The following is a 15,427-nucleotide window of genomic DNA, read 5'->3' on the forward strand; positions in this document are numbered from 1 at the left end:
TTTTGCCAATCAACTTTCCAGCTCTTAGCTCCATCCCTCCCCCTCCTGTCTTCTCCTATCATTTCAGATCTCCTTCACCCCCTCCCACTTTCAAATCTCTTACTATCTCTTCTTTCAGTTAGTCCTGACGAAGGGTCTCAGTCTGAAACGTCAACTGTACCTCTTCCTAGAGATGCAGCCTGGCCTGCTGCATTCACCAGCAATTTTTATGTGTGTTGCTTGAAATTACAGCATTTGCAGAATTCCTCGTGTTTGCATTCTATGAAGTCCTCCTCAAGACTGCCTCGACCAACTTGATTCACCCAACCTACGTGCAAGTTAAAGTCCCCCACGATAACTGCTGTTCCATTCCTACACACCTCAGATATTTCTCAGTTTATTGCCTGTGCCACTGTAATGTTATTATTCAGTGGCCTATAGACAACTCCCACCAGTGATTTTTTTCCCTATACTATCCCTAATCTCTACCCAGATGGATTCAACATTCTGCTCCTTAGATCTTATATCGTCTCTCACTATCACCCTGATTTCATCCTTAATTAAGAGCGCTACCCCACCAACCTTATCTTCCTGCCTATTCTTCCATATTACCTGATATCCTTGGATATTTAATTCTCAATCCTCTTCATCCTGAAACCGTGTTTCTGTAATGGCCACTAAATGATACCCCTTTATTCTGGTTTGTATCACAAGTTCACTGACCTTGTTACGAATACTATCGGCATTCAGATAAAGTGCCCTTACACTCATTTGCCTTTAAAATCTAGTAATCTTTGTCTCTTATGCACTTGACTTTTCTGCACTCCACCCTTACTTTTTGCTTTTACTTTATCGACACCTCTGTCTTTTACTTTATCCATACTTCTCCAATCTGTTAGACCCACCCTCGTGCTATTTAGTTTAAAGCCCTATCCACAACTCTAGTTATGCGATTTGCCAGGATCCAGGTCCCATCACGGTTCAGGTGGAGCTCATCCAAATGGAACAGCTCCCTCCTTTCCCAAAACTGATGCCAGTTTCCATGAATTCGAACCTACTTCTCCCACACCAATCCTTGAGCCACGCATTTTACTCTCTAAACTTCTTAACCCTATGCCAATTTGCATGTGGCTCAGGTAGCAATCCAGAGATTACTACCTTTTTGGTTCTGCTTTTTAATTTAGTCCCTAGCTGCTCAAATTCCCTCAGCAGAACCTCTTTCCTTGTTCTACGTACATCGTTGATACCCACATGGACCATGACAACTGGATCTTTCCCCTCCCACTGTAAATTCCTCTTCAGGTTAAATAAGATAATACAAAGACATAAAAATTACAAAATAAATATAGCTCAAAAAAGTTAACAAGGGTTCATGGACTACTCAGGACTCTGGTGGAGGAGAAGAAGCTGTTTTGATTCACTGAGTGTGGGTCTTCAGGCTCCTGTACCTCTTCTCTGATAGTAGTAATGAGAAGAGGGCATGTACCAGATGGTGATGGTCCTTCGTGGTGGATGCCACCTTGAGGCACTGTGTGTTTAAGAGCCCTTGGTGGTGGGGATTGTTGTGCCCATGTTGGAGCTGCTTGTGTCTGTAACCTTCTGCAGCCTCTTGTGATCCTCCAGAACAAGCTGTGATACAAGCAGCCAGAATGCTCTTTATTGTACATCTATCGAGGCTTGCATGAGTTTTTTTGACTTACTGAATCTCCTTAAACTCCTAACGAAGTAGTGCTACTGATGTTCCTTCTTCATGACTGTATTAAGGTGTTAGGCCCAGGATCGATCCTCTAAGATCTTACCCTGCTCCCTGTTTCATTACCTGACACTATGTCTTGTACTGCCCTTTATTCAGTTGAACTGCCACATTCTGAGTGCATAGAGTACAAAATGTATTTGAGGATTTGTACCATCTGCTGCCCTGGTAATGTTAGGTTAGCTGAGATCACCAGTTACTGTAGTATTGTCATTTTTGGCCATATATTTGTTCTTCTGCTTGTCTCTGCCTGGGGATCTATAACACACTTCTTGCAAGGCTCATGCCTCTCTTTTGCTTTTTATTTCATTTGTTGATGTTCCTAGCAGTTTAAAAATAGAATATAGAACAGCATAGCCCAAGTTACTAAGAGAGGCGCCTGCGTTACAGGGAGGTAGGACAGACTAAGCCTTTATTCCTTATAATGTAGGAGTCTGAGGGCTGACCTTAAGGTGTATAAAATCATGGGGGACATGGACAGGGTGAATATACATTCTTTTTCCCGGGAGAGGGGAACTAAAAACTAGGATTAAGGTAAAAACCGCAAGACTTAAAAGAATATGAGGGGTAACTTCTTCATGCAGAGTGTGGTGCATATATGGAATGAGCTGCCCAAAGAACTGGTTGAGGCAGGTGCAATAATAATATTTAAAAGTCATTTGGACTGGTACATGGAAAAGGAACAGTTTAGAGAGAGATTTGCCAAAAAAGCAGGCAAATGGAGTTAGATAGATGTCTTGGTCAGCATGGACCAGTTGGGCGAAAGGGCCTGCACCCATACTGAATGGCTCTGTGATACAGTAGAGAAACAAGCTCTCTGGTCTGTATGTCTGTATCGATCCTAATGCTAACACATTAATTCCATTAGTCCTTATCCTTCCATTCCCTGTCTATTCATGTACCGGTCTAAATGCCTCTTAAACGTTGCTATCAAATCTGCAACCATCACCTCCCCTGACAGTACGTTCCAGGTACCTAGTACAGACTGTTTAAAAACAAAACATGCCTCACTGACCCCCTTTAAGCTTACCCTTCTCATCTTAAATGTATGTCCAATGTCCTCTAGCATTTTACATTTCTACTCTGGGACAAAGGCTTTGACCATCTACCTAATCGCTTGCATATTTTTATAAATTTCAATCAAGTCACCTTCCTAGCCTTCGACGCTGCAGAGAAAACAATCGAAGTTTGTCCAACCTCTTCCTCATAGTTTATACTTTCAAATGCAGCCAACATCCTGGTCAACCTCTTTTGCATCCTCTACAAAGCTTCCATATCCTTCTTCTAATACAACAACCAGACCTGCACACTATACTACAAATGTGGTGTACCTAATGTTTTATACAATATGTCTTGCCAACCTTTGTACTCAGCACCCCAACTGATGAAAGCACGATGCTGCATGCCTTCTTTATCACCCTTTCTCCCCGTGCTGTCACTTTTAGGGAGCTGTGAACTTGCACCCTAAAATTCCTCTGAATACCAATGTTCCTAATGGTCCTGCCATTTACTGCATTGATCTCCCAAGGTGCAACAGCTCACACTTAAACTCCATCTGCCATTCTCTGCCCACATTTCCAACTGGTCTATAATGTGTTGCATGCTTTGACAACTTTCCTCACTATCTATAACTCATCCAATTTTTGCATTGTCTGCAAACTTACTAACCAGCCCATCAATATTTTAATCCAAATCATTTATAGATCACAAGCAATAGACATCCCAGCACTGAACCCTTTGGAACACCACTGATCATAGACTTCCCATCAGAGAAAGACCCTTCCACCTTCTGTGGTCAAGCCAATTCTGAACCAATTTAAGTCCAGAGGGAGTTTCTCCATGTTCACCGCCATAAGTGTCCTTTAATCAATGTTACTGTACCTTCAGTTTTATTCCACTCTCTATCTTATCAGAATGCTCCATAACATGGGAGCTGTCAGTACTGCTCAGCTTTCAGCCACATTTTGATTAAAGACACTCCCTGTACTCCCACTTGTCTTTCTATGCCGCCTTTCTCCCAGGGCCCTGAACTAACTGTAATCATTAAACACAGGTAAGCTCCCTTGTTTGCCCTGTCATTCATCCCATTCTGTCTAGTATTGTCAGTATCCACAGCCTTACTTCAATAGTTCAGTGATTATTTCCCCTGAGTTCCCATCCTTAATTTCCAGTCTGTAACTGCTTCCTGCTCCATAACCACTCGACATTCCTTGCTTCCAATTCTGCCCTTATTTAATCACTGCTCCACTGCCATTGGTGTCCATAGTTGCAGAGGCTCAAACTCTTCCCTAAATCTACACCCCTCTAGCCCTCATATATTATGTGCACTTTAAACCAAGATCTTGGTCACCTTCCCTAACATAGCAGAAGGTAGGTTGGAAGCAGAAGAGGGGATGCAGTTGGTATAATCTGAGAGTTGTGGGAGAAAAATGTGTGTAGGGGGATCTGAATGGCTGGTTCATGAGTTAAATGAGTAAGCATATGGAAGCAGCAAACTGGAGCACTATGTACAGAGATCTTGCCGTGACCTTGGGCTTTAGTGAAGCCACACTGTGCTCTGTATGCTAGTTTAGTGTCCGTACCTGAAGAAGAATGTATTTGATCATTCTGGAGTTTCACACAGGTATGTTCCCTGTGTCCCCCACTGAGACTACCGTTGCTTCTCAACAGAAACAGAACTGTCTTGTCCACAGGCTCCCACCCACTGGCCAAGTACCTGGCATCAGTTGACAACAAATACAACAGCTCCTTCATGGACTCTGCCTGGAGGGACCTCTTCAGCAAGACGGAGCCACCCACCGCAGGTATCTTTTTATACACTCACAGAATGTGCCATCATTAGCAAAGCCCAACTTTAAACTCCCAGCATTGATAGCCTGATATTAATTATTAGCCTCAAACTGCCACCATTAACCTCCTACCATTAGTCACCTACCATTATCCACCCTCTATTAGCATCTTACCATTAACCGCTCCCCATTAACTGTTCACCATTAACAGCCTATTAACTGTCAGCCTTTAACTACCCAGAATTAGCAGCCCACTATTACCACTCAACATTAGCCACCTATCATTACTCACTCAACATTAACCACCCACCATTACCACTCAACATAAACCACCCACCATTACCACTCAACATTAACCACTCAACACTAACCACTCACCATTAACCACTCAACATAAACCACCCACCATTACCACTCAACATTAACCACTCAACACTAACCACTCACCATTAACCACTCAACATTAACCACCCACCATTACCACCCAACATAAACCACCCACCATTACCACTCAACATTAACCACTCACTATTAACCACCCACCATTAACCACTCAACATTAACCACCCACCATTACCACCCAACATAAACCACCCACCATTACCACTCAACATTAACCACTCACTATTAACCACCCACCGTTAACCACTCAACATTAACCACCCACCGTTACCCACTAAACATTAACCACCCATCATTACCATTCAATATTAACCACTCAACACTAACCACTTGCCATTAACCACCCATCATTAACCACTCACTATTAACCACTCAACACTAACCACCCACCATTAACCAGTCACCATTAACCACACAACATTAACCACCCACCATTAACCACTCAACATTAACCACCCACCATTACCCACTAAACATTAACCACCCATCATTACCATTCAACATTAACGACTCAACACTAACCACTCGCCATTAACCACTCAACACTAACCACCCACCATTAACCACTCACCATTAACCACCCACCATTACCCACTAAACATTAACCACTCAACATTACCACTCAACATTAACCACCCACCAGTACCACAACATTAACCACCCACCATTAATCACGCAACATCAGCCACCTACCATTACCCACTCAACATTAACCACACATCATTAACTGCCGGCCGTTACCTGCCCACCATTAACTGTCCCTGGGACGTTTGCTGGAGTATTTGAGAGAACAGTAAGGTGCCATTGATGTGGATGTGTAATCATATGTATTCCAGTGTGTCAGTCAGGTGTCTTAGAATAATCTGGTGCTTTCAGTGCTGAGATTGGGTTTGTATGTAAATCTAAACCTTAAATACACAGTGATATGGATGAATTCAGACCTATCTCTCTGGATAGTGATAGAGTCATGCAGCATAGAAACAGGCCCTTCGACTTACTGGTCCTTGCAAAGCCCATCTAAGCTAATCCTACTTGTCGGCGTTTGGTTCATATCTCTTTAAACCTTTCCTATCCATCTACCTGCCCAAGTATCTTTTAAATGCTGTTAAAATTACCTGCATCCACTACTTCCTCTGACAGTTCATTTCATATGCTGACCACCCTCTGGATAAAAAAGTTGCCTCTCAGTTTCCTGTTAAGTCTCTCATCTCACTGTAAACCTTTATCCTTTGGTTCTTGATTCTCCAATCCTGGGGAAAAGACTGTGCACATTTGCCCTATCTGTCCCCCTCATGATTTTACACACTTGTATAAGATAACCCTTCATTTTTCTAAGCTCAATTGAAAAAATGCTTCAACCTGCTGAACCTCTATCCATCACTCAGTCCTTCAAGTCCTTATAAGTATCTTCTGCACTCTTTCAGGCTTAATAGTATCTTTCCTATAGCAGGGTGACCAAAACTGAACACGGTATTCCAAATGTAGCCTTACCAAAATCTTATACAACTGCAACATAATGTTTCAAATTCTATACTCAGTGGCCTGACTGGATAGTAATCCAGTGGAATAACCACATAGCTACTACTGGAGAAAAGGTTGACCCACATTGGACAGTGGGAGGTTGTAACCTATGGTGAATCAGCATTGTCCCATCACCATTGCTGATCTGTTTTGAAGCCTTACCTCCCTGGTACCAGGGACTAGCTCCTCATGTGACCCATTATAACTCAAGTCCCAGTCTCACAGGTAGGACCTTCTCCCATTTAAGTCTGAGATAAGCATTTATTCTGTCTACAGGTCTTTGGAATTCCTTGGCCCAGAAGCTGTTGAGAATGAATCCTTGAATATATCCAAAGCTGAGATAGATTCTTCATCACAGGTTATGGGGAGAGGGTGGGAAGGTGGACTCACAACAAGTCCAATTGAGGTGTAGCAGTCTCGAGGGCTGAATAGTTCACTTATTATCCTAATTCTGGCCCGTGGACCCCTATAAGGATTTTCGATATTTTGATGAAACCAGTTGTCAGTTTTCTAACATTTAGTGAATCGAATCCTGATCTGTCCAGTCTCTCCTCTGAGTATTGGGCCTCATTTTTCTGGCTGCAGCCACACATGTAAAGGTACTTCTGTGTCCCTTTGAACATCAATACCACCCAGAATCTCACCACGTAACATATACCCTGCTCTTCTGTTAAGTGGATGGCCTCACAATTTCCCTCATTATTCTCATCCTCCCTGTACTCACAACTGAAACTTGTTTCTATCAGTTGACATCTGGTTCCCTGAGGCATATTGTTGACATGGTTGTGAACATCTGCTCCCAGTGGTACTGCATTTGTCACAGCATGACAACTTGAGAAGGCTCTGTTCATTCCCAGTCTCTGCCTCTCCAATAACGAGTTCACAGTCCATATCAGTACAACACCCCCATTCCGTGTGTCTGCTCCTCGTTGACCTACTTCTTGTCGTAGAGTCACAGAACAATTCAGTCTAACCAGTCCATAGCAATCACATTGTTTACCCAGCTAGTCCCACATCCCGTTGTTGAGCCCAGACCCTTCTAAGTCCTGCCCTCGCATGTATTGATCCAAGTGCTTCTCACATGATACTGTTCTACCTGCCTCAGCTCCTTCCTCTGACAGCTCATTCCATATTCTCACTAGCCTCTGCATGAAAAAGTTTCTCCTCACGTCCCCTTTTGGACTTCCCTACTCTGGGAAAAAACTGTTACTGTCCCCTTGATCTGCACCTCTCGTAATTTTAAACACTTCTATAAGGCCACTCCTGATTTTCCCATGCCCCAAAGGATAAAGACCTCACCTGGCCAGTCTTTCTCTCTCTAGTCCTGGCAAACATCCTCATAAAACAAATTCTCCTGTATGGGACCTTATCATTAGCCTTTTATAAATTCAAATGTAAGACTTCCTTGGCTCCCACTTGTCTGCTCTACTGGTCACGTTTGGAAAGAATTCCAGCAGATTAATTGTTCTTGGCAGGGCTGCCTCAGACACTGAGCTTCAGTCCTGACAATCCACTAAAACACAAACCCCACAGGGGGAGTGAAAATTATTTCCTGCAAGCTGGAAGTAATAGGGAGCAGAGGGTGGAGACTTGATGATCTGGGGCTACTGGGAATGTGTCTGCACTTGCATGTACCATATCCTTTGTTTATACTCTACTGCTCTCCACAGAGACTTTTGACATCATCAGTCGCATCATGCAGTACGTGTCTGGAGCCAATGTCTCCCACCAGCTCCCCATTTCAGAAGCCATGCTAACCTACAAACAGAAGAGGTGAGTATGCAACCATGCCAGTATTTGCTGCCCTGTAGCGCTTGGAATCACCACACAGTTGGTCCTGCTTCCTGATCTACTGCCAATTCATCCTAACCCCTTCTGAAGGATCCAGTGGGAGATTCATCTTAAAGATATCTCCCACTTGTTGCAGACACTTGACCCTCCTTACCCGATGTTCCTGCCAGTGAGCGTGCTTGCTGAGTTCTCTCCACATCCCTCTGCTGTTGTTGTAGACTGTTTTCTGTAATATATTGCACAGGGTTGTTGGATTACACTGGTAAAGAGTTTCCTTGTAAAGGCAGCACTCCTCCCGATTTGTGGCTACTAGTATTAGCTGGTACTGTACCAGTGGTTGGGAGGGTCGATGGCTTATGTTATATTATTGGTGTGGACATTGTGAGCTGAAAGACCCATTTCTGTGCTGTATAACTCTTGTTTCAATGGTCGTTATCTGAGCCATTGTTTGTTTCAGCTCAGTGAAGGCCCCTGAGAAGCATTGCCAGTGCAGGACCACTGATTCTGTTTAATTCCAGGGAATGGGCTACAGTGCCTCCGTGAACCACTGCAGTCCTTCTGGTGAAGGACCTCTCATGGTGTTGGTGTGGAGAGAGTTCCAGGGTTTGGATGCGGTGACAATGGTAGATGGAGAATTTCAACCTGAAGAATTTTACTATTGAAGTAAAATGGGTTTCCACTAATTTTTTGAAATCCCATCCAGCAAATGGGCTAAAATCACAGATATCAGCTTGACAGCACTGATATCAGACTGGTGACACTGATATCAGACTGATGACATTGATATCAGACTGACGACACTGATATCAGACTGGTGACGCTGAGCAAGAAGACGTAAGTCCATAAGGCATAGGAGCAGAATTAGGCCACTCAGCCCATCTAATCTTCTCCACCATTCTGTAATGGCTGATTTATTATCCCTATCAATTCCATTCTCCTGCCTTCTCCCAGTAACCTTTGACACACTGACTAATCAAGAATCTAAATAGATACATACTTTATGGATCCCAAAGGAAATTACAGTGTCACAGTAGCATTACAAGTGCTCAGATATACAAATATTGGAAGAGAAATAAGAAAGAATAAAAAAGTAAGAGATCTTAAAAATAAGATGTACAAGGTTTACAAGACAAAGATTACAAGATTTTAGCAGATTTCCAACTTCACACTGATCCATCAATCTCCGCTTCAAATATACCCAATGACTTAGTCTCCTCAGCCATCTGTGGCAATGAATTCCACAGATTCACTACCCTCTAGCTAAATAAATTCTTTCTCATTGCTGTTCTAAATGAACGTCTCTCTATACTGAGGTCCTAGTTTCTCCCACTATCGGAAACATCCACTCTATCTAGGCCTCATATTCGATAGGTTTCAATGAGATTCCCCCCTCATTCTTCTAAACAACAAGTACAAGCCCAGAGACATCAAACTCTCCCCTTATGTTAACCCTTTCATCTCCAGATTAACTCTCGTGAAACTCCTCTGGACCCTCTCCTTGCCAGAGCATCTTTTTTTAGATAAGAGGCCCAAAACTGCTCATGACACTCCAAGTGCAGTCTGACCAATGCCTTCTAAAGCCTCGCCCTTACAGCCTTGCATTTTTATTCTAGTCCTCTTGAAATGAAACCAAACACTGCATTTGCCATCCTTACCACCGACTCAATCTGCAAGTTAACCTTTAGGGAATCTGTACTGGACTCCCAAGTCACTTTGCACTTCTAATATTTGAATTTTCTCCCCATTTTGAAAATAGTCTATGCCTTTATTCCTTCTACCTTCTGAGTGCATGATCATATACTTCCATAAATTATATTCCTTCTGCTACTTCTTTGCCCATTCTCTCAATTTGTCTCACTCCTTCTGCATATTCCCTACTTCCTCAATGCTACCTTGCCCGCCACCTATCTTCGTATCATCGGCTAACTTGGCCTCAAAGCCATCAATTTTATCATCCAAATCATGGATATATAATGTGAAAAGAATTTGTCCCAACGCCAACCTCTAAGGAACACCACTAGTCACCGGCAGCCAACCAGAAAAGGCCTCTTTTATTCCCACTCTATGCCTCCTGCCAGTCAGCCAATGTTCTATCCATGTTAACTCATGTTCACGTGTAGCCCTTCCTTTTTGTAGAGGTCATACCCGGGAGAGATCCCAATGACCCAGAAATCTGAAACCTTGCCCCCTGCACCAATTCCTCAGCCACATTTTCATCTGCCAAATCATCTTATTCTTCTCCTTCTGGCATTTGGCACAGTGAGCAATCCAGGGATTACTACCCTGAAGGTCCTTTCTAACTAACACCCTGTATTCTCTCTTCAGGACCTCCTCCCTTTTCCTACCTATGTAATTGGTATCAATATGTACCATGACTTCTGTCTGCACACCCGCCCTCTTTAGAATGCCGTGGACCCAATCCGAGACATCGTGACCCTGGCATCTGAGAAGCAACATACCATCTATGTATCCCTTTCACGTCCACAGAACCTTCTGTCTGCTACTCTAACTGTCACTACTGCACTCCTCTTCTCCTCCCTCCCCATCTGAGCCACAGAACAAAACAGTGCCAGAGACCTGACAACTGTGGCTTTGGTCTACTTGGTCATCTCCACCTCTTTCCCCAACTGTCTCCAAAGCCATATACCTTTTGTTGAGGGAAAATGCCACGAGGGTACTCTGCACTAGCTAGTCCTATCCCCTTTCCCTCTCCTGAGTTACCTGTGTACTGCAGCTTGGGTATAACTGCTTCCTCGTATGTCCTGTTGATCAATCCGTCAACCTCCTGAATGATTTGTAGTTCCATCAACATCCTGATCCAGTTCCTTAACGCGGTCTGAAAGAAGCTGCAGTTGAACACAAGAAATAGGAGCAGGAGTCGGCCATCTGGCCTGTCGAGCCTGCTCCGCCATTCAATAAGATCATGGCTGACCTGACCATGGACTCACCTCCACCTACCTGCCTTTTCCCCATAACCCTTAATTCTCCTACTATGCAAAAATCTATCCAACCTTGTCTTAAATATATTTACTGAGGTAGCCTTCACTGTTTCATTGGGCAGAGAATTCCACAGATTCACCACTCTCTGGGAAAAGCATTCCTCCTCATCTCCATCCTAAATCTACTCTCCCAAATCTTGAGGCTATGTCCACTAGTTCTAGTCTCATCTATTAGTGGAAACAACTTTCCTGCCTCTATCTTACCTATCCCTTTCATAATTTTATATGTTCTATCAGACCTCCTCTCAGCCTTCTGAATTCCAGTGAGTAATTTTATGTCTCTTCTGCACCACCTCCAAAGCTAGTATATCCTTCCTCAATTAAGGAGACCAGGACTGCCTTACCAGTACCCATACAGTTGCAGCATAACCTCCCTGCTCTTAAATTCAATCCCTCTAGCAATGAAGGCCAACATCCCATTAGACTCTTGCACCTGCAAACCAACCTTTTGTGATCCACACACAAGCACTCCCAAGTCCTTCTGCACAGCAGCATGCTGCAATGTTTTACCTACCAATTAATAATCTGCAATTCCATTTTTCCTTCCAAAGTGGATGACCTCACATTTACCAACATGGTATTCCATCTGCCAGACCCTTGCCCACTCACTTAACCTTTCTAAATCTCTCTGCAGACTCTCCGTATCTTCTGCACAATTTACTTTACCACTCAATTTAGTATCATCAGCAAACTTAGACACAGTACACTTGGTCCCCTCTTCCAGATCATTAATGTATATCGTGGACAATTGCAGGCCCACCACTGACCCCTTTGGCACACCACCCACCACTGATTGCCAACCAGAATAACACCCATGTATCCCAACTCTCTGTTTTCTATGAGTTAACCAATCCTCTTTCCATGCTAACACATCACCCCCAACTCTATGTTGGATGCTCTTCATGCAAATGTAGTCGTCAGAGACACTGGATGTCTCTCTGTCTTCCCACATCCCGCAAGAGGACCATTCCACTATCCTACCTGCCATTCCCACTGCTCTAACTGTGCAATAAGAAAGAAAGAACAAATAAAGAAAATCTTCCTATCACCTCTCCTTGCTGAAGCCTCTATGAGCCAAAGCCTGAGCTCTCCATTCTAACGTGGCCCACTCACACAATGGCCGCTCTGCTTAAACCTAACTTCTTTTTTTTTTACCCTTACCAAGTGCCTAACTGTGGATAATCCAACATCTCCTCAGGACTGTGGCATGTAGAATGTCCAGGATATCCGATCTCACTTCCTTTGAAATTTCTCCTTCACTATGCAATCCTATGTCTCCTTGGGAACTGTGGCACACAGGCTGGTGAGACTGATATCAGACTGGTGACACTGATATCAGCTTAGTGACCGATATCAGTCTGATGATACTGATATCAGACTGGCGACACTGATATCGGGCTGTTTGCACTGAGCGGCAAGATTCAGATTAGCTGCAGAATGCTATATTGAATCATAATTATTATCAAGTCACAATAAATGTAAATTCATTCACTTCATAACCAAACTTTCTGGCTGTTGCAACATCCTTGTGAATCATAGCTGCCACTCTCTACTGCTAGAGTGCAGTTACTAAAACTGTGTACAATGTTAGCAACGTATTGGCCATTACAATTGTGCTGAATGGAACGGGCATAGAAAGCAAGCGGCAGCTCAGAACTGAGCACCTGCGAGATGCCGTGGATCATCAGCAGAAGCACACCTCATGGCCCAGCACATCCCTCACTCTAGCAGCCAGGTGTCCACCCTGGTTTACTGAGAAGAGAAGAAAGCTTCACTAGGAGCTATGTCAAGCATTCCTAAAGCAAAGCTGCCTGCCAGTCTAGTATGCTGCAGCACAGGAAGTGATGGAAAGTACCATTAACGATGCTATCAAATGACTTTACTTCACCAATGTTTAGTTAGGCTGTCAGCAGGACCATTCATCTCCAGACCTTTTCACAACCTTGGTCCAGAGAGCTGGATTCTAGAGTGAGGTGTGAAAGACGGCAGCATGTGGCTGAGAGTGACATCAAGGAGCTCTGGTGCAAATGAAGTCATTGGGTACCAAGGGGGAAACAGTCTGATAGTTGGAGTCACACCTCAGGCAAAGGAAGGTGTTTGTGAATGTCCTCCAAGCCCCAGGACATCACTGCAGGAGTTCCTCTGGGCTCAAACATCTTCAGCTGCTAACTTTTCTTCGATCAGAAGGTAGAGTGGGGATATTTTCTGATAACACAACATAAGCATGATTTTTATGCCAGTACAAAGTGAATGAAACTGGGCCACAAATATTACTGAAAACTCCAACGGTTTGATAATGCTGTGACTGCATGAGTAATATAATTTGGGATTTAAACTTGTACCAATAAAAATATACATGCTGAAAATAAATAAGGACACAAATATTACACTTAATGTTGTCCTCCTTAAGCAGGTACAGTATGTACCTATGCACATACATCATTTCAATGTTGATATGTTCTATATTTCTTTCTTTTGATTATTTTTATCTCTGTCTCTGGAGCAATCAACATCTAGCTGACCATAAGAAAATATTGAGCTTTAAGCTTTCCAGACTGTTCTCGGCCATGTTGATGCTCGTCGCAAAAATAAGTAAACAGTGAATTGAAGTTGCTTGAACTGAAAAGATTGATCATTTGGGATAATTGATATCTAAGGGATGGGGGCATTTTCCCCAATAGCATTACCAGTCATATTGTAGCTCCATTTACGCACAGTAGTAATTTTTGAAGTGATTTCAGCTCAGCATTTCAACTGATCAACCCTCAGAGGCTGGTGGGTAAACTGACCTTATTGGGTCTCACCTTTTCTCTGTAACTGGATCTGGACATCCTGACTGAAAGGCCACAGTCAGTCCGTGTTGGCAGAAGTATCTCTATCTCCAGCATGCTGAGCACTGGCGCTCTCCAGGGCCGTCCTTAACTTACCACCCCATGTGCCTCCATATCCACAACTCCAGCTATCTCCAAAGGGATCCTACCACCAAGCATAGTTTTAGCTCCCTCAGGTCTCTGCAGGGATCATCCCCTCTGTGATTCTCTTGTCCATTCATCCCTCTCCACTATTCTTCCTCCCGGCACTTATCCCTGCAAGTGGCCTAACTGCTACACCTGCCCTACACCTGCTCCCTCACCTCCAAACAGTCCTTCCAGGTAAGGCAGCACTTCACCTGTGAATCCGCTGCGGTCATCCCTTCTCTGGTACTCCCGATGCAGCCCCCATTGTGGGTCTACATTGGTGAGGCCTGTCATAAATTGGGAGACAGCCTCACTGAAAAACTTCACACCATCTGCCACATGTGGGACTTGCTGGTGGCTAAATATTTTAATTCCCATTCCGCCATGTCGATTCATAGCCTCTTCTGCCATAAGGATACCACCTTCAACGTGGTAGTCTCCAACCTGATGGCATGAATATTGATTTCTCCTTCTGGTAAAAAGGTGTTTCCCTTCCTCTCCCCTCTTCTTCCCACTCTGGCTCCTTCCTCTTTTCACCTGCCAATGACCTACCCTGGGCCCCCCTTCTCTATCCCTTTCTCTGTGGTCCACTTTCCTCTCCTATCACATTCCTTCCTTTTCATTAGCTTTCCTACCCACCTGACTTCACCTTCTAACTGTCCTCCTTCTCCTCCCCTTACCTTTTTATTCCATCATCTCTCCCTTCCTTTCCAGACCTGAAGAAGAGTCTTATCCCGAAACGTCGACTGTTTATTCATTTCTGTAGATGCTACCTGACTTGCTGAGTTCTGCCAGCATCTTGTGTGTGTTGCGTTGGATTTCCTGTCTGCAGAACTTGCTCGTGTTTATGCTCAGCCCACTGCTGTTCACACTGCTGACACATGACCACACTGCTAGATCCAGTTCAAACTGAATCGTCAAGTTTGTTGATGATAATACAGTGGTTGGCCTCGTCGACGACGACGAGATGGTGTACAGACAGGAGGTAGTATGGTGCAAGCATAATAACTTGAGACCAAAGAGATGAATGTGGGCTTTAGGAAGGTGCAGGCTGACCACTCCCCACTGCACAAATGTGACCCGTCAATGGAAAGGGTTTGGAGCACCAAGTTTCTGGAAGTGCACATAATGGACAATCTCACCTGGTCCCCCAACACCACCTCTTTGGTCAAGAAAGCACAGCAGTATTTCCACTTCTTGAGAAGATTGAGGTCCTTCCCCCCACATTCTAACCGA

The 15,427-nt window shown here is 43.9% G+C and overlaps 1 protein-coding gene across 5 annotated transcripts in view; it reads left to right on the top strand.

The window, feature by feature from the left end:
• Positions 1-15,427, top strand: part of LOC140191556 (phosphofurin acidic cluster sorting protein 1-like) — a 294,121-nt gene that overhangs the window by 249,580 nt on the left and 29,114 nt on the right. For all 5 annotated transcript variants that reach the window (XM_072249058.1, XM_072249050.1, XM_072249084.1 and 2 more), the window contains 2 exons: positions 4,426-4,536; positions 8,115-8,217. In XM_072249058.1, coding sequence (XP_072105159.1) covers positions 4,426-4,536; positions 8,115-8,217 — 214 coding nt within the window. The remainder of the gene's footprint in view (positions 1-4,425; positions 4,537-8,114; positions 8,218-15,427) is intronic.

The sequence above is a fragment of the Mobula birostris genome, chromosome 2 (assembly GCF_030028105.1).
Source record: "Mobula birostris isolate sMobBir1 chromosome 2, sMobBir1.hap1, whole genome shotgun sequence".
In the NCBI taxonomy this organism is placed as follows: Eukaryota; Metazoa; Chordata; class Chondrichthyes; order Myliobatiformes; family Myliobatidae; genus Mobula; species Mobula birostris.